Source organism: Cygnus atratus, chromosome 3, assembly GCF_013377495.2.
Source record: "Cygnus atratus isolate AKBS03 ecotype Queensland, Australia chromosome 3, CAtr_DNAZoo_HiC_assembly, whole genome shotgun sequence".
NCBI classification, from domain to species: domain Eukaryota; kingdom Metazoa; phylum Chordata; class Aves; order Anseriformes; family Anatidae; genus Cygnus; species Cygnus atratus.
This window is the reverse complement of record NC_066364.1, coordinates 89,085,203-89,106,975: the sequence shown is the minus strand read 5'-3', so window position 1 is coordinate 89,106,975 and position 21,773 is coordinate 89,085,203. Positions and strand designations below refer to the sequence as shown.

At 35.5% G+C, this 21,773-nt stretch overlaps 1 protein-coding gene across 1 annotated transcript in view; it reads left to right on the top strand.

The window, feature by feature from the left end:
• BTBD9 (BTB domain containing 9) overlaps positions 1-21,773 on the top strand; it is a 126,485-nt gene continuing 104,712 nt past the window's right edge. The window contains exons 1-7 of the mRNA XM_035560419.2: positions 1-139; positions 1,718-1,873; positions 7,864-8,074; positions 9,226-9,589; positions 11,341-11,605; positions 13,833-14,052; positions 17,690-17,809. Of these exons, the coding sequence (XP_035416312.1) occupies positions 1,792-1,873; positions 7,864-8,074; positions 9,226-9,589; positions 11,341-11,605; positions 13,833-14,052; positions 17,690-17,809 (1,262 nt within the window). The 5' untranslated portion in view covers positions 1-139; positions 1,718-1,791. The remainder of the gene's footprint in view (positions 140-1,717; positions 1,874-7,863; positions 8,075-9,225; positions 9,590-11,340; positions 11,606-13,832; positions 14,053-17,689; positions 17,810-21,773) is intronic.

Below are 21,773 nucleotides of genomic sequence, written 5' to 3'. Positions count from 1 at the left end.
CGCAGGCGCCCCGCGGGCGGCCCGAGCGGGCTGCCCCGCCTCAGCACGCAGGAGGCCAGCGGCTGTTGCTAAGTGACGTCAAGGCGCCCGGTGGCGTCACGACGGCGGCGGGGTGGAGGCCCGCTCGGTGCCGGGGCCGGTGAGTCCCGGGGGGTGGGGGGCGCGGCGGCGGCGGGGCCGGGCTGGGCCCGGGGCGGTTGGGGCCCGGGGGCGCTTCCTGCGTGCGGAGCGCTGGGGCCGTGCCCCCAGCGGGGCCTGCCGCGCTCCCGAGCCTGCCTTTGGCTCGTCGGGCGACCGCACGCCTCTCAGGGCTCCGCTCTGGCTTTTTATCCCCCCCCCCCCCCCCCCCCGCCTTGGTAATTAGGTCAGTTTATTTAGGCACGGTGTTGCTGCGTGCAGCGATCGCCAGGACCCGCCGGGGTCGTGCTCCGAGGCTCCTGTGGCAGGTCAGGCGCTGCTGTGACATTGCCTCTCGCTGAGAAGTTGTTGTCACGTTATCACGTTAAAAGGAAATAAAGCCAGCTGGGTGTTACATTGTGCGCAGTCTGCGCAGCGCACAGAGCCTCCCCAGAGCCCTGTGCTGGCATCGCTTCGTTTTGTGGTGCGTCTTTTAAGGTTTAATCCGGGCCTTCCCTCCGCACAGATGCGTTTGATATGTTACTTCTTACAAGTCTGTAACTCAGGTGCACAACATGTACTGTTGTGTCGGGGTCTGTTCCTCGATATTTACATTTTTAACCCTCCAATTTTCATAAATTGCTTTTGAATACGTTTTGACAACACAAGCCAATTTAATAACACGCAATACTTAAGGGAATAAACATTTACATAGCCTTGTTATTCACCAAAAATAGGAGACTTTCTTTGTCTTACCTATTTTCAACTTGCTGGATGGAAGTGTGGTTACTGTCCTGTTTGAGAGACTACCTAAAAATATTTCTTTTTTCCTTCTCCTCCCTTGTTCCTTTAAACATATGCTTTAGAGAAGATTGGTGTCTTTAATGTGAGAATTCATAGGTCAAGGTGTCATCTAGTTAGCAATTTAAATACAGTTCATCTTTCCTGCTGGCAGGTATGAGAATAACAGCAATAGTTCATACTGCTGAGATAAAAACATCGTGTCAGTTTTGTTTACAGAAATATACAGGCTTCGTTTGTTTATTTCGTCATTGTACAGTTTTGTTTTCCTGTTTATAAGAATAAAGGCTTGCCCAGGAGAAGGATCTGCAACTGCCTAAAATAGTGTAAAACACCAACCAAGCAAACAAAAAAAAGCAATGCCCGCCCACCACCTTAGGCTAGGCAAGACCTCTTACAGAGATTTGGATGTTTAGGGAGTGAAATGTGCATGATACACTTTGTATAGATGTGTTTTAGTTAGGACACACACATGGTAAAACTGTGCTCAGGGATGCTGATGTTTCAGCAAGAGCCTTGGTGAAATATTTGTGCCTTACAATGAAAAAATTAATGACAACTCTTACCTTTTTTTTTTGACAGTTAAAAGAAAAAAAATGGTCAAAATTAAATGATGACTGATAAAACAATAATTCTGATGTTATGATATAATATTATTAGAATGCTTGCCGTAGAACGGAGGGATTCTTAAAAGTTATTTTCACAAAATTTTCAACTGAGAAATGTGCATTTCAGTCGATTTCTGCTATAGCTGTGTGCCACCTATTTTTAATGGTATATATTTCATGCATTGTTTTAGAAATATGGTATTCAGCTGGATGTTACTGAACAGCATTTCTATCAGCTTGGTGTTCAATCTATCAGTTGTTCAGAATGGCAAAGAACCCTAATTTTCAGGAAGTTGGTCATTTGCCAACAGGCTACGTCCACTGTAGATCTTCAGAAACCTTTACTGGTGAGTATACTGATGTATTTTCTTGAGATTTTTAGCTTAAGGGTTTAGTTATATGCTATTTTAACTATGTCACATCATGTGTATTAATATTGATTTCATATGTATATTAATAAATCATCCGTTCCTAGTATATTGTTCTTTGTACATAGCTAAACTTACTCCTACTGTTCTGTCAGAGGAATACCTTTTTGAGCAGAATGTAAAACATTATCACTACAGTGTTTAAGAACTGGCATGTGCTTGCAGATGACTACTGCGTAACTTTACGTATGTCTGAAGTCAAAACACTTTCGGTACTAAATTTTTATTTATAATGCTGTCATTGAATGACATGGTAAATAGAGTTAGCATCAGTGTTTTGTTTTTTTTTAATTCTTTCACAACAGAAGGGTTGGCGATAACTGTTACGAGAATTCCATTTACTTGTTTTTTCTTATTTTGTATCCGTGAATTCATGCCACGTGGATTATATTATTATTATTTGTGCATGTTGGATAAATAGGACCAGTCAGTTCCTCAGACATGCAGAGGTAGTTATTAATATGATATCAAGAAGTTTGTTGTTGGTAGTGGTTTTGGATTAAAGTTAGAATTTACTTTTTTAATGACTGTGTGCATTGTGGAGGTCTCCTATAGACTGTGCAATTCCAATAAAAGCATTAGTGTAATATATTGATTTAGTTAGCATCTTTTTCTCCTCAATGTTTTGAAGCAGGTAACCCTGGGAGTTGTTCATGCATAAGTCAGTGTGATTTAAAGCATTGCTGTAGTTCAAATTTTAACTTTTTTTCTTTCTTTCTGTAATATTTTGACTGTTACGTATGAATGAGACCTTCTGTGAAATACCATGGAGCTATGTTTATGAAACGCCTAATCAGGAAAATTGGGGCATTTGAGAATTAGTTAATTGACGGTGTTCAAAAATAGAGGAAGACTTTCTGCTTAAAGATTGTCTTGAGTAAAACATTTTTTTTCCCAGTGCTTTTTTTGTTTGTTTTCTTTTAAGTTAGGGAGGCATTCATATAAAAGCAGTACCTTTTTTTTTCCCTTAAAGCATTTCAAGGTCCTTTCAACGCTTTCTCTCTGGTGCCACATATCGTAGATGGTAGCTTGACTCTCTTATGGACAATCCCAGAGCTCTGTAGAACAAAGACTTTCATATTATTAGAAATATTATATAGAAGTAAAAGGATTAAAAGTGTAGAAAATTAATGTTAGTGAACAAGTACGATTTTCCTCAGATGTATTATTTGGCTTGTGCTTCAGTACTGAATTACTTTTTTCTTGATGGAACAGAGTAAATTAATGATATTTGTAACTAAATTCTAAATGCCAACGAGTCTGTGTTGTTTGTTTTTTTTTTTTAAGTTGTGGTTAAAATTAAAAACAATAAAAAATCCCCCAAACAGTTGTAGCTAAACATTATTGCATATCAATCCTTTCACCTGTTGTGAAACTGAAGGAAATGGTGACCAGGCTTTCATGGTTTTATGGATTTGCATCAAACCATAAAACTTTGTTTTACTCTTGGTGCTTGTGAACACTTTACATGAGCAAGCTTAGAATTCTTCCCAACCTCCATGTCCTTCAACCAGAACAGTTTTATTTTTAGAACTTTTTTTTTCCCATTCTGTTATACTTTTCACTCAGTCAACATTGTTACTGTTATTCAGAAGTACAAAGGAGCTTCTGTAGCAAGGGTTCTGACAGTATCTAAGTATTTACTTGTGTTTTCCTCTCTATGTATTGAAATATTTACAAACAACAACAAACTATTTCCTGAGATGTTAGTTTATTGCACCTGAACTACTGAGAACAAAAATATTCTGTAGAAATTGTGTTTAAAATGGTATTTTTTTTCCTGAGATTTTGTTAAAACATAGCAGAATACTTTATGAAGGAATGAATCAGCTCAGAACTGTCACCATTCCTATTTCTAGAAACAATAGCAGTGTAAGAGTTATATTTAAGAAAATTCCCTTTGTGTAATTCTAACAAGAACTGTATTATCTTGGTATAGGTATAAACTAGATGATAAAGGAATTGTTTTTCAGGGGGTATAAAATTATTTGCTCTGTGTTTATAATCCAGATTTATTTCATAACATTTTTTATTCTGTCATTTTGTAGTTGTATTACTTACATATATATTTTTTTACTGTTTTATATGTAAAATAAGAAATTCCAACATATTCAGGGAAAAATTCTTAAATTCCCTTTTCTGTGTGGTATAAAAGCATTTCTTCCCTTTTTTCGATGAAAACAGCACTGCGTTGCAGAGGGCTGTCTTTCGTAACAGCCCAAGTGGGGCGGGAAAGTGACTTAGTGCTGATCTTTTTTGCAGTTCTGGTTCGAGAGTAGTTTAGTAAAGAAGTCACTGTGGTTTTTTTGTTGCTGCATTTTGTAGCTCACGTTATTGTATGCTATAATATGTTACAGAGCACTTACTAAAAAGGAAATAGAGCAAGCTGAAAACTGTTTCTTTTTCTAACGTTGACACACCGTGTAATATTGCATATTACCTTGTGAAAAATGTGGCCTATTATTTATTACATAGGCATGCTATTGAAGATGGCAACCAAGAAGAGGCTCTTCCATGGTTTGGATAGCAGAGGTTAGACCTTACTGACTTCAGAGGCACCATTTAAGATTGGTGCAGTTTTAATAGCTCCTCACATTTACCGAGAAGGATGTTATACTTATTTCTGTGGCACGAACAAAGCTGCAGCAGCTGATTCCTGAAGCATCTGATTAGCTTTTAATAGCTACTGGAAATAGGTTATGGTGCTGGCAGGACATTTGTAAATGGCTTAGCCTTTTATCTGCAGTTAGTAAAATGTTCTTCTTTGACCACCGGGAAAAGCAAATACCTGTATTCTCTGATTGGGGTGTAAATGATTACAGAAGATGCCAGAGAGATCATCATAAAGGGTTTTGCTAAGCTCCAGGCAGCTTCTGCCTTTTTTTATCCTATTCAAAACTTTGAATTGCTGGTTGTAATATTTAGCTCTACAGGAAAGCAATGAGCTCATAGCAATTTGCCACAACTAAACCAGTATATTACTATTTACTTCCTCAAATGAGAATTGTAAAGATGGCTTCAAGGGTTGACTGAATTAATACCGCTAAATAATCCAGACTGGGAAGCTCTGAAGTCATGTACTATTTAGTTCTACATTTTGAAGACAAGAGTGCTCTTACAGTGCTGCTTGTTTTGCAGGTGAAACTTGCATTAGAAATCTGTAGTAGGCCAAGTAAATGAATTTGAATTCTTCCTCATACTAGTGTTACCCACTGAAAGCATGTAAGTTACGTATGGAGCTTTCATAGACTTGCCAGTTTTCAACCCTTTGGGTCACTCAAGCATTTGAAAGGTTCTTCAGCCAGAGGCTCGTAGCCACTGTTTGAGTCCCATATTCCCAGTGACCAGTTTGAAACTGGTAATTCAGAATAATACATCGTACCAGCAATTTGGAGAGTGTTGAACATCTGTGAAACAAACTTATCTTGCGGCTGACACAAAAGGACTTCTCAATTTCTACTTTCATCACTTGGGCTAGTCTCGGGTCTCGGTGTTCATAAAGACTGTCATCGCGGGCTTATTTGCAAATGTCCCTGGTTCAGACTTTGCACATTTATTCTTGTGTATTTTTGTTTAGAGGTAGGCTTATATACTCTTGGGAGAGAAGTGTTCTTCTGATTTTATTTATTTATTTAGCTGAACAATTTTCCCTTGAACTTTTCACCTTTTTGGCACATGACAACATTCACAGCTACAGCAGGCAAAATCAGTGTGCAGCTAATGGTTTTCCCATATTTTTACCACTGTTGTAGTCTCTCAGACAGTATCTGGTCTTAATTTTACAGAAAAAAAAGGTGGATGAAGAAAGCAAGAAATTAGACCGTAAACAGAAGTAAAATAGATTTTAAAACCCAAATGTACCTTAAGTGTCTTAAATGAATTTCCCTAATTAATCAGAAGTGGAACTAGCAGAAGAGAGAGAGTACATTTTGCTTGATAATGTGTATGTAACTTGCATGTAATTGGATTGCCTGGCTATTGTGCATAACAATGAAGATCCAGAACAGCAATTACAGACTTGTAAGGTACAGAAGTCTTGAAGGACTATGGAAGCTTTAGATTTGCAACTGAGTAGCAAATGTATTCTTTTGTTTGCTCATTTATTGTAGTAAAAGGTTTTACATTTTGAGGGCATTTCAATTTCACTGTAGTCTCTAAACTCTCACATAATTATGTTATGATAGATGCTGTTCCTAGTTGCAACTCGATTGATGTGAATTAAATTAGTCTTGCTTGATACAAAGCAAACGTTGCTGGAAATGGATCTGTTGCGTAAATGCGTTCATTGCAGTGTTGCCTTAGCTAATTTAACCAGTGCAAATCAGTGCAAACCAGTACAGACAATCTGTTGTTATGACAGGAGAAAAAACAAACACAAAAACAATTAAAAAAAAACACACCTAAGTTACTAACAGATAGCAGAATAATTTCCTGCAGTTTTGTGTGTTATCACGCTTAGATGGCTTCTCAGGTGCAGTGCTGGTTCCACACTTTGATGTCTCCATGGGCGTACAGCTTCCAATTCAAATTGCAGAGGGAGCCTGAGGAAAGCTGGGGTCTGCTCCCACACAGGCTGTCATCTGTATCATCTATTCAGTATGCTGTATTTTTTTCCAATCTGACTTTCTACCACTTTTTCTGGTTTAATTTAAAGTTCTTTGGGATGGTGTTTCCATGGTATCTTGATTTTGGGTTAGGCGTTCCCAGGTGTTATGGAAGTACAAATAATATTTAACCCTATATACATGTATTTTCCTGTCCTTTTTCCATAGGAGGGACTGGGAACAGATGTGTATTTTCTAATTATACTTTTAAAATACAGCTAAAAATGCATTCCTGTCATGAGTTTTTCACTTAATGCATTAGCTGCGTGCGGGGTATGGTTTAATTTTCCTGCACACCATCTTTTTTCAGCACTAAGTATATGCCCATTTTGAAAAGTGGTCAGTCACTGGAGCACAGAAAAGTGTCACTGAAAATACAGGTTATTATCTGAAACAGCTAACCTTTTTTATTTAAAAGGAATCTGAAGTATAAGAATAGAAGCTGATTTAAGACCTAAATTCTCCTGTGGATACTCTTACCATTGAGTCTGTGGAAAGCCTGCAGAAAGGTTGCAGAAATAAGCCAAAAATAACATCAAGGCTAAAACCTCTTGTGAATTAAGTAGCAGTAGAATAATTCCATAGAATTGTATTGTTGTGTAAATTAGTAAAGTTTCCTACATTTATAACTGAGAGGTATTTGTGGTTTAATTGGTTTAATTTTCTTTAAGGGATCAAGAAGGCATCAAGAAAACTGAGTAGAAAGAATAAGAAAAATGTACATTGTAAAGCTTTGCTGTTTGACAAACTTCATCTGTTAATAGTTGCAAGTTATCCCCAATTCTTCATTTTCTCTCAGTTCTGGAAAGCTGATTGGAATTCTGCAAGAATGGGTTATAAACACTGCTGGTTTATAAATCTTATTTATTATAAACTCACTGATTTTAGTAGAGACTTCAGAGTTAAGACGAAGCTTAATTGGTCAAATCATTTATTTCTCTTTAATTATGTGCATTTTAATTCAGACAGAAATTGGTTTCTAATGGTAATTGTAATTAAAATTGTTTAATTTTTAATTAAATTAATTTTTAATTCATTTTTTGGAAGGTTGTTTTTTTTTTAAGTAAATGGCTTGGCAAAAGAGCAAGGTGATGGAATTCTCTGAAATATTTTTTTTTATGAACAGAATCGTTGATTCAAGCTGCACTAAGTCCTGTTGTAAATGAACTTCAATAGAAAACCTCTTTGTTTCATTTTCCTTGTAATATATGGGAACTTACACTTTTCCATAATTGCAGCTTGGTCTTTGCCATTTCTAAATATTTGTGCTCTTTATACTCCTAGTTGTTTTCTTTTTCTCTTTAGGCTACCAATATCCCCATCCCTCAAAGATGAGTAACAGCCATCCACTTCGTCCTTACACAGCTGTGGGTGAGATTGACCATGTTCACATTCTGTCAGAGCATATCGGTGCTCTGATGAATGGGGAAGAATATAGCGATGTTACCTTTATAGTGGAAAAGAAACGTTTTCCGGCACACAGAGTGATCCTGGCTGCTAGGTGCCATTATTTCAGGTGAAGTACAGCTTTTTGGCAGGCTCACAGGAAATTTTCATGCAGATAAGATAAACATTGTTTCTCTATGAACTTTTCAGTGTGTAATCATCTGTCCATTGAGTGTGACCTTTTCTCTGTGAATGTTTCCAAGCACTTCAAATCGTTGTGTCCAGATATAAAAAGATAAATACCATGTCATGATGTTATTCTTTTGACCTTCATTAAATTGGACTCTGAAGTTATTTTCACAAATTCAAGAGAAAGGTAACTTTTGGAACAGAAAATTCTACTGTAAAATTGTTTTGATTTCTCAGAGCATGGACAGCGTGCTTCTGTGAAATACATTAATTAGAAAGTTTACTTTTGACACAATGAAATTAAGTATTTAAAAAGGTCTGGTTGATTCAGGTTAGAATATTTATTTGAAAACTAGGAATAATACTAAACCAGCTTTTTTAAAGAGCTGGGCATTTTTCAATCTAAATAGAATTAGATTCGCTTCCTGATGATGTTTTTCCAGTTAGTTTTGTCAGAGGGATAAGTTAATAACTAAACCAAGATTGAATGCAAATTGTTTTCAAACTGTATATCACACTTAAAAAAAAATAAAAATAAAATGTGGGTATGTTGAATTGTTTTATTTTCTCAAGATTCAGGACATCATCAGGGTTGCCATGTGTTGGTTTTAGCAAATCTTAGGATTTTTGATCCTTTATTCCTTACTGTAATCTGTCAGTGTTATTATGGTGATGAACTCGTTGTTTCACTTGTTTTTTCTGCATTTTTTTCTTTATCACTGATAGCACTATATTAAAAAAAAAAAAACAAATCAGAAACAAAAGAGTCCTAGCTGAATGGTATCTGAATTTCTGCTTTGCAAACTATTGCTCAAAACAGAGATGGAGCAAGTGTTCTCTAGGACAAAAGCATGATGCATTAGACTATTATTCTGTTCCTGTGCAGCTGCTTTCAAAGCAGAACTGCACTTTAAATGCCAAGCATAATGCTTTTTCTTTTGTAGTTTCTTAATGTGCATTCCCATTCCATCCCCTCTGTTTTAACTTGTCATTTTCTGTCTATTTTTGTCTGCTTTTTTTCAATTATTATTATTTGTTAGTAATGCAGATATTATCAGGATATAAGTTTCTCAAATTTTATCTTTCTTATAGAGCATTATTGTATGGTGGAATGAGAGAATCTCAGCCTGAAGCAGAAATTCCTCTTCAGGACACCACTGCAGAAGCATTTACCATGCTGTTGAAGTATATTTACACTGGTCGTGCTACACTACGAGACGAGAAAGAGGAAGTCCTCCTAGACTTCCTAAGCCTGGCACATAAATATGGGTTTCCAGAACTGGAGGATTCCACATCTGAGTATCTTTGCACCATACTTAATATTCAGAATGTCTGTATGACATTTGATGTTGCCAGTCTTTATTCCCTTCCAAAGTTAACTTTTATGTGCTGTATGTTCATGGATAGAAATGCCCAGGAGGTGCTCTCCAGTGAAGGCTTCCTGTCACTTTCTAAGGTATATCTTTTGTTTGTATTTTTTTCCCCAAGAATGTTAATTTTAATCTGTATACACTTCATGATAAAATACTAATGGGGGTATAAAATAAAAGCTTATAGGTTTGATAACAGGTGACACTTTATACTAGTGAAATTGAGGCAGTTGGAAGTATTCAAGCCAAGGTGAGGTGAAAATCCTGGTGACCCGTTCTGAACTTTTTAGGTATTTAATTCTGACTAGTCAGTATAGCTAAATATGAGAATATTTTACTAAGTGGGAGCAGGTAACTTAATCTTATCTTCTTGGTTTTAATCAGTCCTTGAAGTAATATCACTTGGTTTCTGAATACTGCCTTGTGGTTATTAAGTAAAGATAAGATAGCAGAAGGTATTCCATTCTGTTAATTTCTTGATATAGGCGGTCTCTGATGGGTGATTTCCTACAGTGTAAGCTAGAGTTTCGTGGGGCTTGGTATGATTTATCATTGTCACATTCTGATATCATGTAATATGGTGGTGTAGTAGGGTGTGGGTTTTGCTGTCGTTTTTTGTATGTTGTATTTATTCTTGTTAGATGCATAAATATTTGCTGGAGTCAGGTGATCCTATGCTACTGAAAGTTTCCACTTGCTCTAGGATGGCCTTTGAGCTGGATATAATAGTGGTAGTGTTTTCAAGTGGTGTTCATGTGAAGCAGCAGAGCATCTTGAATGAATGATAGTTTAATTTTATTTTAAAAAAGAAGAAAGTGTTATAAGTATTAGCGGAAAAGCTGTGATGGGTCTGTTCCCTGAACAAGTACAAGACATTCTGCTCTGCTGACTAACTTACTAGCTGTGTAGGGAAGAGATGCTTTTTCCCTGCTGTATTCTGTCACATGCAGTTTATTAAATCTGAGCTCTGAGAGCATATTTTCAATTAAAAAAAAAAAAAAAAAGCAGATGTCATTCATTAGGAAACATGTGCTTTCTAAAATCTTTATCACAGCCAATCCTGGCATATAAAAGAGACTTGCCTTTTCTGTGGCAGACACCTAATTATTGTGCTTGCTAAATGAAAATCAAAAACCATTCAGTTCTTTTTGTTCTCATAATACTATTTGTCAGTTATTTGTATGAGTAAGGGTCAGTCAGGTTTTTACCTGATGATACCAAGTTGGTCCCAGGAGAGAGGGGCAGGGGAAGAAAATGCTCAAGTAGTTAAAAATTGTTTTAAAAGATGATTCCAAGCCACAGCTGATTTTTTTGCATCTGTCATCGTAATCAGCCTAAGCTTAAAGGAATGCTTTGAACCATACTACTACATCCCCAAATGAGTTCTTATATTCCTAATTATCTTAAATTAAGGTATATAATTTAGTATAAGTTGGAATAAAATTAATTTGAATAGTTTTCCATGTTTCCTTTATGTCTTGTTTCTCATAGTGGATTAGTATTATTTCTTAATATATACATAAGAAACTAAAACAAGCCATAAATGCAGTACTGAAACTAAAGATTAAATCTAGCTGAGGAGTTCTGTTAGTGCAGTTACTATAGACTAACAAAATGTTTTTTTGTGTGTGTGTTTGTGTGTTTTGAATCTGAGAAACAAGATTCAGATTCAGGAATCTTTAGGGGGCTTTTATTTCTACTGTGGGCTTACTGTTTCAAGTAGTAACTCCTTTTTAATAACTACAAGTTAAATGACCTGTTAAATTTTAAAAAGAAAGAAATAAAGAAAAGTATCTTAAAATACAGCTATTTTTCGTTTGTTTGATTTCTTTTCCAGGCTGCTCTTCTAAGTATTGTATTGAGGGACTCTTTTGCAGCTCCTGAGAAGGATATTTTCCAAGCCTTGATGAATTGGTGTAAACATAACCCCAAGGAAAACCATGCTGAAATTATGCAAGCCGTGCGTTTGCCACTAATGAGTCTAACAGAACTGCTAAATGTTGTAAGACCTTCTGGACTGTTGTCACCAGATGCCATCTTAGATGCCATTAAGATTCGTTCTGAGAGTCGGGACATGGACCTCAACTACAGGGGCATGTTAAGTAAGCATCTTTTTTTTTCTCTCTCGTTTAGTGACTGATGGACTATAGTTGTCTGGATGATGTGGTTAATGTGTTCTTTGAGTTTTTGCCTATTGTTATATGTTTTTAAAAGGCTTGCATAATGAAATGTCCTGTTATGTAACATTCTTGACTTTGGTGTTCCTCAAACAGGAAATAACATTAGTCAGCATATTTTCTCTTTTTTTTTTTTTGCCTCAGGTATTGCTCAAACATGTACATCGTTATAAAAATGTATTTTCCTTGAGGAAATAGTATTTTAGTAGAAAGTCCTTTGCAAAAACAATGAACAAGAATGCTTTGGCTGTGGGCTATATGGAATTTAACTGATTTTATGTTAATGCTGACTTGTTTTCTAGGTCATTAAAATTTTCATACATCTTTTCTCCAGTATTTTTGATTTTTCTGTTATTTTTTATGTGTTTGCTCAAATAATATAAACAGGTCTTCCAAATCGTGTAAGGGAAGTATAAAAAGCATGAGAAGCCTTTTGTTTGACTTCTTATCCATGCTATTGTCCATGTATTTGTCCCACAACAAAGAATAGCATTAAATATTCTTTGACAGCCTGCACTGTAGTCCGTCAGTCATTCAGGACGAGCCCTGAAAAAGAGAACTGATTTTTTAGCACTGCATCTTCCCTTAGAAGTTAGATATTAATATTTAAAAATCTGAGTTAATATTAGGATATTGTAAAAATCCTATGATATGAGACGTTCTGTTGACAGTCTATTAGATAAATTTTATAAAGTTAAATGGTGTCTCCTGACTTCTTTTTCTACCTTCTTACATCTCAGTAATGTGTTCCTAATCTCAGAATTTCTAGCTTTGTCAAAATCACAGCTTTCTAAAGAATTTAATTTCTATGTTGTTTTAATACTAGGTTAAACTCTTGGGACTTTCTCTGTTTGCGGAAACATTGATGGTTACTTGCAATGTCATAGTTGTATATTAGTGCATTTGATGTTTTTATGTAGTGGTACTAAAATACAGTTAAAGTTTTATCACCTCAAATCCTGTTCTTTAGATAACAGAAATAACATTATGTTAAAATTCATGCTTCTCTTCCCAATGTACCTCGAGTTCAGGGCAGACTTTCATTTATTTATTTTTTTTAACATTGAGATCATGTTTTACAGGTTCTGTCCTGAAACAAAACTCTTAACAATGTCTTTTTAACAGGGTGGTTCATCAGTGTGTTGTTTTGTAGTTGAGTTAGGGATCGTTATCCCCAGTTGTCTTGATGGGAGATTTGTTCCTAGGATAAACACATTTATTACTCTGAAATGCAGGCATAAAAGGCTTGCTTTAATGTGTTAGTTCAAAGCCTAAGAAGCCAGTAGGAAATTTAACCATAAACTTCACTAGTCTTTTGGTCAGGTTCATTTAGCTTTGCAGAGTACTGGAAGCTTGTATTGCTATCAAAATAGCTTGTATAACTATACATACTCTATATACTGCTCTGCATATTCCATCAGCTATACCTCATACCTCTCTGCACATTCATGATTCCTCCATGTCTTTAATGTGGTTTTAGTTTCCTTTCCCCACTTCTTTCTTCCCTTCCTCCCTCCCCTGCCCCTCCCCCCCCCCCCAAAAAAAAAAAAAAAAAGAGAAGGGGATCAAGAAAGGGATCAAATGTGATGAGAGGTACGGTGAAAGGTTTACTATGACAAGAAACTAAATAGACCAAAAGTTTCAAACCAGAAGGAAAGTGACAATTGAATAAGGAAGGCACGCAAGAATTCTATAAAATCATGAAAGGCACTAAGCATATAGGGACTATATAGTAGTAAATGATCACTACTTTTACCATGCAAGGACTAGGTGGCATCAAATAAAATGGAAGAACGAAAAATTCTAAAATGTGTTTTCAAAATGCATAATTACCTTGTGGTCATAATTCTGTGTTATGGGATTGTAAAATAAAACAGCTTTTATTAAGGCTGTGAAAATAATTTGTGAAGTATACTATTCTTGGCTGGAAACTGAGCTGTGGAGTGCTGGAAGCAATGGATTTACAGGGGAGGTATTACTTTGCACTGGCTCTGTTTTTTTCTTCTTTCCTTGAGCATGTGTTTGTAGCCACCATTGGAGAAACGATACGGGCAATAAATCTTCATTCTGACCTAATCCAGTTGATGTTCAAAACATCTGATTTGCATGATGAGAGTATAAGTACTAAGCAGTTATTTCCATTTCTTCTTAGTACCAGGAGAAAATATTGCAACAATGAAGTATGGAGCCCAGGTTGTAAAAGGAGAGCTGAAGTCTGCTTTATTAGATGGGGACACTCAGAACTATGACTTGGATCATGGCTTTTCTCGACACCCAATCGATGATGACTGCCGTTCTGGTATTGAAATTAAACTGGGCCAGCCATCAATAATCAACCACATACGAATACTCCTGTGGGACAGAGATAGTCGGTAGGTGCTAAGCTAACATAAAAAAGGAAGGTGATGCATTTTTTCTTGTGATAACATATAAATGCAAATTATTCATAAATGTTTTACAGAAACAGCATGATACGGTGTTGGAGATGGCAGTGACAGGTTTTATTTGAAAAGGCTGGTTTTTAAATACAGTTTTGCTTACTTACACGACAAACTTTATTTTGCGAGACTAAAGTGTCTCATAATATTTCAGGGTGTTCTCGGTGTTTTCATTAAATATGTTATATCACTATTGAAAGCTTGTATTGTTTAAATAGTTTTAATTAATAATACTTTAATTAACAGCTTTAATTTGCTTTTCTATTTGCCACTTAATATCCACTTGCTCTAATTCTTGCCACTTAACTCTAATTCTTTTGCAGAATATTTTCAGATATTATGTCCTAGACACTAAAGGAATGTTTGTTTAAAGTTTTTCAATATCAAAATTGTTAAAAATTACCATATTTTCAACAATAAGAGAATAAAAATTTATTTAGAATAGGATTCAACTGCTAACTACAGTAGTTAGTAGAAGCTACTTCGTAGTGGGACTGCAGAAGTATGAATTATCATGGCTGCCTTAGCCAATTTATGCTCAGCTTCTTTAGATTATTATGGGATGCATGAAAGATCAAATTATGCATACTTGAACAAATGAGTGACTATTTAAAAATGAAAATTTCGAGGCTTTTTTTATTTCACAAAAGTAATATATTCATTATATAATATGCCATCACAAAAATTTTGCAATTTAGAAGACATCTCATGCAGGTATTTATAGGCAGTTTTCTATTTAAATGAAAACAAAAACCGAAGCTATTTATACTTTTATCACCTTTCTGATAAGAGGTTGATTTTTATGTAATTTCAAATTAACAGTTTAGAATTGCAAAACAGTTATATTTTGTTTTCTTAACAAGCTGCATTATTTTAGAACAGGAGGCATTCTATGGATTTTAGTTTTATTTTTTTTGTAAATTAACATTTATTTAAAATGTGAATTACAGTTATTAATCATTCAAAACAAGCTGCATGAACTTATTTATTTATTTGAAGTTCTGATTCAGTTCAGCTGAAACTTACACTTCTTTTTTCCTTTTGGAAAGACTGAAAATTAAACTTTCAAAGGCTCAAGGTACAACTTCACACAATATTAAACTATTTGTCACAGAAGATCAACTAAGAAAACCCAGTATTTAATAAAATTTTAAGAAGTATTAGAGCTATTAATAATGAGTAGTTCTCTTGCAATTTTCAGAGAGCTTGTAACTGGTAAGATGCCCCTCATCTGCAAGGTATATATCAGCTAGCAGCTGATGAAACTCAGGGTGGAAAAAGCCTTATCCTTGGGAAAACTTATATAAAGGGTGTTTTTTTGTTTTTTGTTTTTTCCTGCTGCTTAGTGTCACATGACACATCTGAACTTTGTAGAACAAACCATTGTTGGTGGCAGAATTGTACGAGATGAACCTCTTTTTGTCTTCATAAAATACTGAGGTTACAGTGGTTTAGTGGTTTCATATCTAGTTTGTGTTATCCTGTGTTTTTTTTTGGTTTTTTTTTTGTTTTTTTTCCCCCTGCGGTAAACTCTTATTGGACTTTCTCTTGCTTCTTATTAGGTGGGATACCTGAATTGTCATTTGTGTTTTTTTGTTTGTTTGTTTTGTTTGTTTGTTTGTTTGTTTTCCAGTAGATCAACTGTCTTAAGATAAATGCAAAAGGATGCATTTATAGTACCGTGTCCAACTGTGGGCTGCGTCCAGTATATTGTTAATATACTGGAGTGAGTTCAGCAGAAGGGCACCAAGATGATGAGGGTTTGAGCATGTGACGTACAAGGAGATCGTGAGAGAACTTACTCCATTTTGAGAGGAAGAGGAGGGATGTTATTGCTGTCTTCACCTTTTTAATGGAGGAATATAGGGCTAGGCTCTTCTTACAACTGTGTGCTGAGAAAGGGCAGTGGACACAAGCAGCAATGAGGGAAATTCCTATTAAACTTTAGGAAAAAAATCATAATGGGGATAGTTAAACTTGGGAAGGGTTTGCACAAAGAAGTTCTGGATGTCAGTCCTTACACGTATGCAGAAATTAACCAGCCAAGAGAATAAGTAACCCGCTCTGTTTGGCATTGCTTTGACTGTAGGGTTGGGCAAAGTTCTAGAGATCCCTTCCAACCTATATTATTCTTTTATTTTGAGAATTGCCAGCCGCTCATCTACATCTTTCTCATGGGATACATAAATAGTCTTTCTAAGGAGATGTTTTAGCAACTGTACAAGTTTACTGTGGCTTCTTGTTGAACAGCTTTTTAAACTACTCATTAACTTCAACTGTCTCTGTGAAGCTTTAGCCTATTGGATATCTTGATATAGATGGTGTACATTTGTAATAAAACTAAATACATGCTTGTATGTTTTGCATCTATAATTTAGAGGTGTTATTAACAGATGAATCTTAGATATAAAAGTGCAAAGGAGACTAGCTGTACAAATTATCTCTGCAAAAAAGTTGCCATCCTTACGAAAGGATAAGGCATCGTGTTGTATTTTTTAGATAATTTTTGTTTGCTTGGTATCTTGGACCCCCCCCCCCCCCAAAAAAAAAAAAAAGAAATGTTTTATATTGGTTACAAATTTACATTATTCTGGTGATAGTGGTGTGAGAACTCTAAATTCTCACCACACAGTGGGTAGAAGGTCTTTTGAATCTCACTGCTCAAACTCTGAAATGCTAGAACCTAGTTTGGTCAAATATGCATAATCATGTTGCTGAAACACAGTGTGTTTACATGAGCTGTGAATATTACACATCTGATTACTATGAATGTGAAAGCTGATTATGAATTGACATCTTAAAGACCTTTCTAAGTGCATAAATTGATACTAAATGTTATCTAGAGGAGAGGAGAGTTTAAAACATAACACTTCAGGCACCCACCCGTGTAAGTCCCCACAGAGAAGAAAAAAAAGATTAGTAATTGAAAGTAAACATAAACAAGAGGAACACACATTGCGTTGTAGATATTTTTTGTTTTTATTTTTGATGAGGTAATTTTGGGGTGTTTAAGTGATGCATCACTGGCTTAACAATGTATCATAAACAGCTGAGGTGGTCAAAAGTGGTCAAGAAGAACTTGAGTGAGAAAAAGATTATGCCACAAAGTAAAGTAGTCCTCTTCAAGTAAAAGGTTTCAATTTGCTAAATCTTTTTTGATTTTCTTCATTCATATGGCAATAGAAATACCTTCATCACTGCTGTTTTAGATTTATTCTATTCAGAAAGAATACAAATTAGTATTTTATGGCTAAATATGACTGAATTTGAAAGTTTTGATTACATTTTTTGAGAGGTGAAGGTCTTCTCTGATTACAGCAGATTGTGAGTGTTGGGATGTTTTAAGTCATTCTGAAAACATCTCTAAATATAACTGCCTGTGAATTTATTTTCAAAGCTAGTTTGGAATAGGGACCTTTCTTAGAGATTTTAGACACGGGACTGTGGGTAGCCTTCCTTTCAGCACAATTAAAAATCTGGAAGAAATTGTAGAAGTTAATTCCTAATATGTGACTGCTTGTATTCTAACTACACTTCTATTTTTTTTCTTTTTTCTCCTGACAATCCAAAGGTCTTATTCGTACTACATTGAAGTGTCCATGGACGAGTTAGACTGGATTCGAGTTATCGATCACTCTAAATACCTCTGTCGGTCCTGGCAGAGCCTATATTTTCCTGCCCGTGTCTGCAGGTTAGTTCATCAACGTAACATTGCATGGCTGTCATTAGATAACGTAGACACCAGAATAAGTTGCAGGGTTTTGCTGCTATATTATGTATTTCTGATGGTGTATGGTATACACAACTTTCATAAGCCGTCAAAAAAAATCCCAACATTTGTCTATCTTGCATTTTAATATAAATAGTTGATAAATTACAGGCATCCTGTTTTGAAAACTATGATTCTTCTACCTCTAGCCTTGTATCTCTTTTTTCTTCTTACTCTCTTCTTTTTTTAATTATTATTTTGAGTCATACTCTCTTCCTCTTGCAGCTGCATTCTGACAACAATGATGTTTTTTTCACTTGTTAGTAAACATCATTCCTTGGCTGCCAAATTTTTTTTAATGGTTTTAAATACTTGCAGTACAACTTGGTAATGTATTTTCTATATTTTACATGTTTTCTGTTGTTGCATTGAAAGAGTATGAAAGAGTTACGAAAGCGAGAAAGAGGAGAGTTAAGATTAAGGAGGTTTGAGCAATGATACGTAGAAAACAAAGCACCTACGTGGGCTTAATCATTATTGAGGTGATGGTGTCTTTTTGTTGGAGGTGCTGGGAATTCTGGAAAAAGCTTGTGATCACACTGAAGTTCTCCTATCCAAAAACTGTATTGAACTTATTAACAGAGAAACTGTAATCTATAAATTCCAGAGATGTTATGATCACTATGCTTTGTATCATAGACTCAGTGTTGTAGTAATTATTCTGTAGACACAGACTTCTTAATCATTTAGCAATTAATGGAATCACCAAGGAAGGGAAGCACTTTTTTTTTCCTCAAAGAGTGGCCTCTTGCTCTGATCTTCACTGCTCTGCGACATGGAATTGCAGACAAACTGTTGTAGCGTATGTGGAAAAAATCTAGTGGGTCATTTGTGTGCATCTTCTCAGGTAACTTTTTCTCAGCCTCCCTGTTGCTTTAATAATCTCATACTAAATGTAACTGGCTTCAAATTTATTTTTCCTGATGCGGACAAATACATCTTCACTTCTTCCCTATAAGCTCTGTGATTCTTATTTTACTGTTTTCTCACTCTGAGATTGCAGCTGGCCTCTAGTTTGTCTCTCTGTCTGATAAATCTTGGCTTAAAGGTGTCTCTGTTAAATCATCCATCAATGATGAAATGTCTCATGGAGTTTATAGGTGTGTTTTGTTTTGTCTGGTTTTGTTTTTCTTGTGACCTTAACTTAGTACAAAGTGGACAGCTTGTTACTAAGGACAGTGATTTTTGATTCCATCATGTTAACAGAATTTGAAGAGATCTAAGGTGTTGAGGCAGGACTTTTCTTAATCTTCTTTCGGAAGGACAGCCATTCTATGACTTCATCCAAAGACTTATCCAAAATTGATTTTCAATTTCAACGTTAGTTTGTCTGCTTGTCATAAAGATGTCTTTATGGCATCACTGTATAGGATGACTTTTTGAGGAGTAAGGGAGAACTGGAGAACTAAGTTCATTGGCTGTGGTTTTAATATACACACTGTTTTTCAAAACAAGTGAGTGGAATGTGTCAGATTCTGTAGGTGTTGTTGAAGGACAGTGTGTTTGTGTCTACTATACTAGGGCAATTGTTCAAACATAGATTATAAAGAGAATATTAGCCTTGATATGCTAGGCAACATTAGTTTCCTTTTTGAGTCATCTTTCATATAAGTATTAGTTATGCAAGGTGAGAGCTGTCAAGAGCTGAATTAATGTGTTCACCTGAGTTTTAAGGAGCTCTTCAAGCATTTCATTAGGCAGAAAATGTGAATGTATTTTCTATTTGCATGTATGCAGGGTTGGATTTTTGCTTGTTTGTTTTTTGAAAACCTTTCATTTTTCTCTTAGGTGAGTCATTATCCATTTTCAAATCTATAGTCAATGTCTCTTTCACACTAGCTGAATGAAAAAGATGCAACTTTCTGGCAGTTAGTTGATGAATGAAATACATGCAATTTATATCACAATGAATTAAGACCAATTTAGCATGCTTGATAAGTTATTCATTGCATTATGTGCATTGCAGCCTTTACCATGACTGATTTTTGATATATGAAGCATTGTGAACACATATCCACAATACTTTTAGAGTTAGGGGCATTATTGTGCTTCCCATGAAAAATAATTTGTGGGGCATTGGTACATCAAGTGAATGTTAACACCTTCAATGATTTTTGAATAGACGATGCTGTTTCGTATTTTAGCCTTTTCAGTTTTTCAACCTTTCATTTTTGTTTTGCGGTTTTGTCTTTGTTCTTTGCCCTAGATCACTAATTTTGAAAACCTCTTTAAAGCAATTACAAGAAAATGAAACCTTTGAGAGATTCCAAATCAAATGTAGCCACATGGTGTCACTGTAATAAAAGTCTAAGACACTTAGTTTTTTCTGTGTTTAAACTCTCTTTAGTGAAACTCTTGTTGCTAGCGTATGCTGTGCTTTGTGTCCTAAACTTCCCAGGTTTCTGGAAACATTATGGTTTGTTCTTAGCTGTAGAGAGAACCAGTACAGAGATCGTACATCAGGTCAGAAGGAAATTCTCCATTTGCTTTCCCATGTTTAATCTGCCACTGGATGATGCTCAGTTTTAATTGTGGGAGAAATGGACAAACCAGATGAATTTATAATTTAATAAGTAATTTGGCCAGTAATGCCAGAATGTGAAAAATACTGTGAAAGGGGGAAGAGGTCAAATTTTATTTGTATTTGCTATTTCTTTATTGTCTTAGAGAAATACTAATTGTAGAAAGTTCGTTCTTTTTTCTTATTCTTCTTGAGATATTACAACATGACTAATGAAAGTGAAATATTAATTATTACTACATAAATTCTTGGTCCTAAAGCACGTTTAAAAAACAGAACAAAAAAAATGGTAGATGACTATAGAAAAACACTGTAAATGCGGAAAATGTTTTGCACTTTTTTGGCCTTTTTAAAATTTGTTTTAAACTGAAAAATATTGAGTTATTTTACCACTACTAATTCAAACTGCTAGTATTAGAATATATCTAAGTGCTTTGTGTTTCTCTTGAAGTACTTGGCTGCTATAGAAACTATAGCGTAGAAATATTTTTACCTTAGAAGGTAAGCTGTGTATTAAATGTATTTATCAGTGCAGAGGGAATATCTTCCCTTTCCTTTTATTAAGCAATGATGATATTGGGTGTTTTTTGTTCAGTGCCTCAAGAGTTTTTGATACTAGTGATTACAGCGTTTGTAATCCTCTGCCTGAGTGCAGGCAAATAAAATTATAAACCCTGTCTCTCCTGAGCTTTTGATAGGGAGGGGGACTAAATACATTAAAAAAAAAAAAGTGAATGTTTCAGTAGGAACACAGTTCTAAACTAAGGAATGTTGGTAATCGTGGCCAGTTGTTTTGCAGGTAGAGATATGCTTGAAAACAACATCTCTTTGCGTAGGTTAGACAGTTGTTTTTTTTTTCTGTAATTCTCTTCTTGGCCAGACAGCTTCAGATACATGTCCTTAATAATAGTGGTGGTGCGGTTGCTTCATTTCTTCTTCTGCTTTGTGAGTCATTTGCTGAAGTTAGCTACTGCTTAAGCAGCAATGTTTCACTTCCAGCCTTACCGGTAGATCTCTGAATTCCCTATCTGTAGTAGGTACCTATTTTGCAGTGTTCCTTTGCTTGATGGAAATGCAATGATAACAACTTGCCAAATGGCATTCTGAATATGGTTCAATTTAAGAGCATTCTGAAACAAGAGAGGAGTTAACTCTTGAGGAAAAAGCAGTTGAAACACTTTTCTGGGTACATAAAATAAACTGAGAAGAAAACATCATCTGCAACTGGAATTCAGCACTAGCTTTTTTAAGCAAGTAATTCTTCCTCCTCCCCATACACCCCCCCGGTAGAGAAGGCTGGTATTAACAAAAAGCATGTAGACATCCAAAAGGGACTGTTGAACATTGTTTTAACTTAAAATCCAA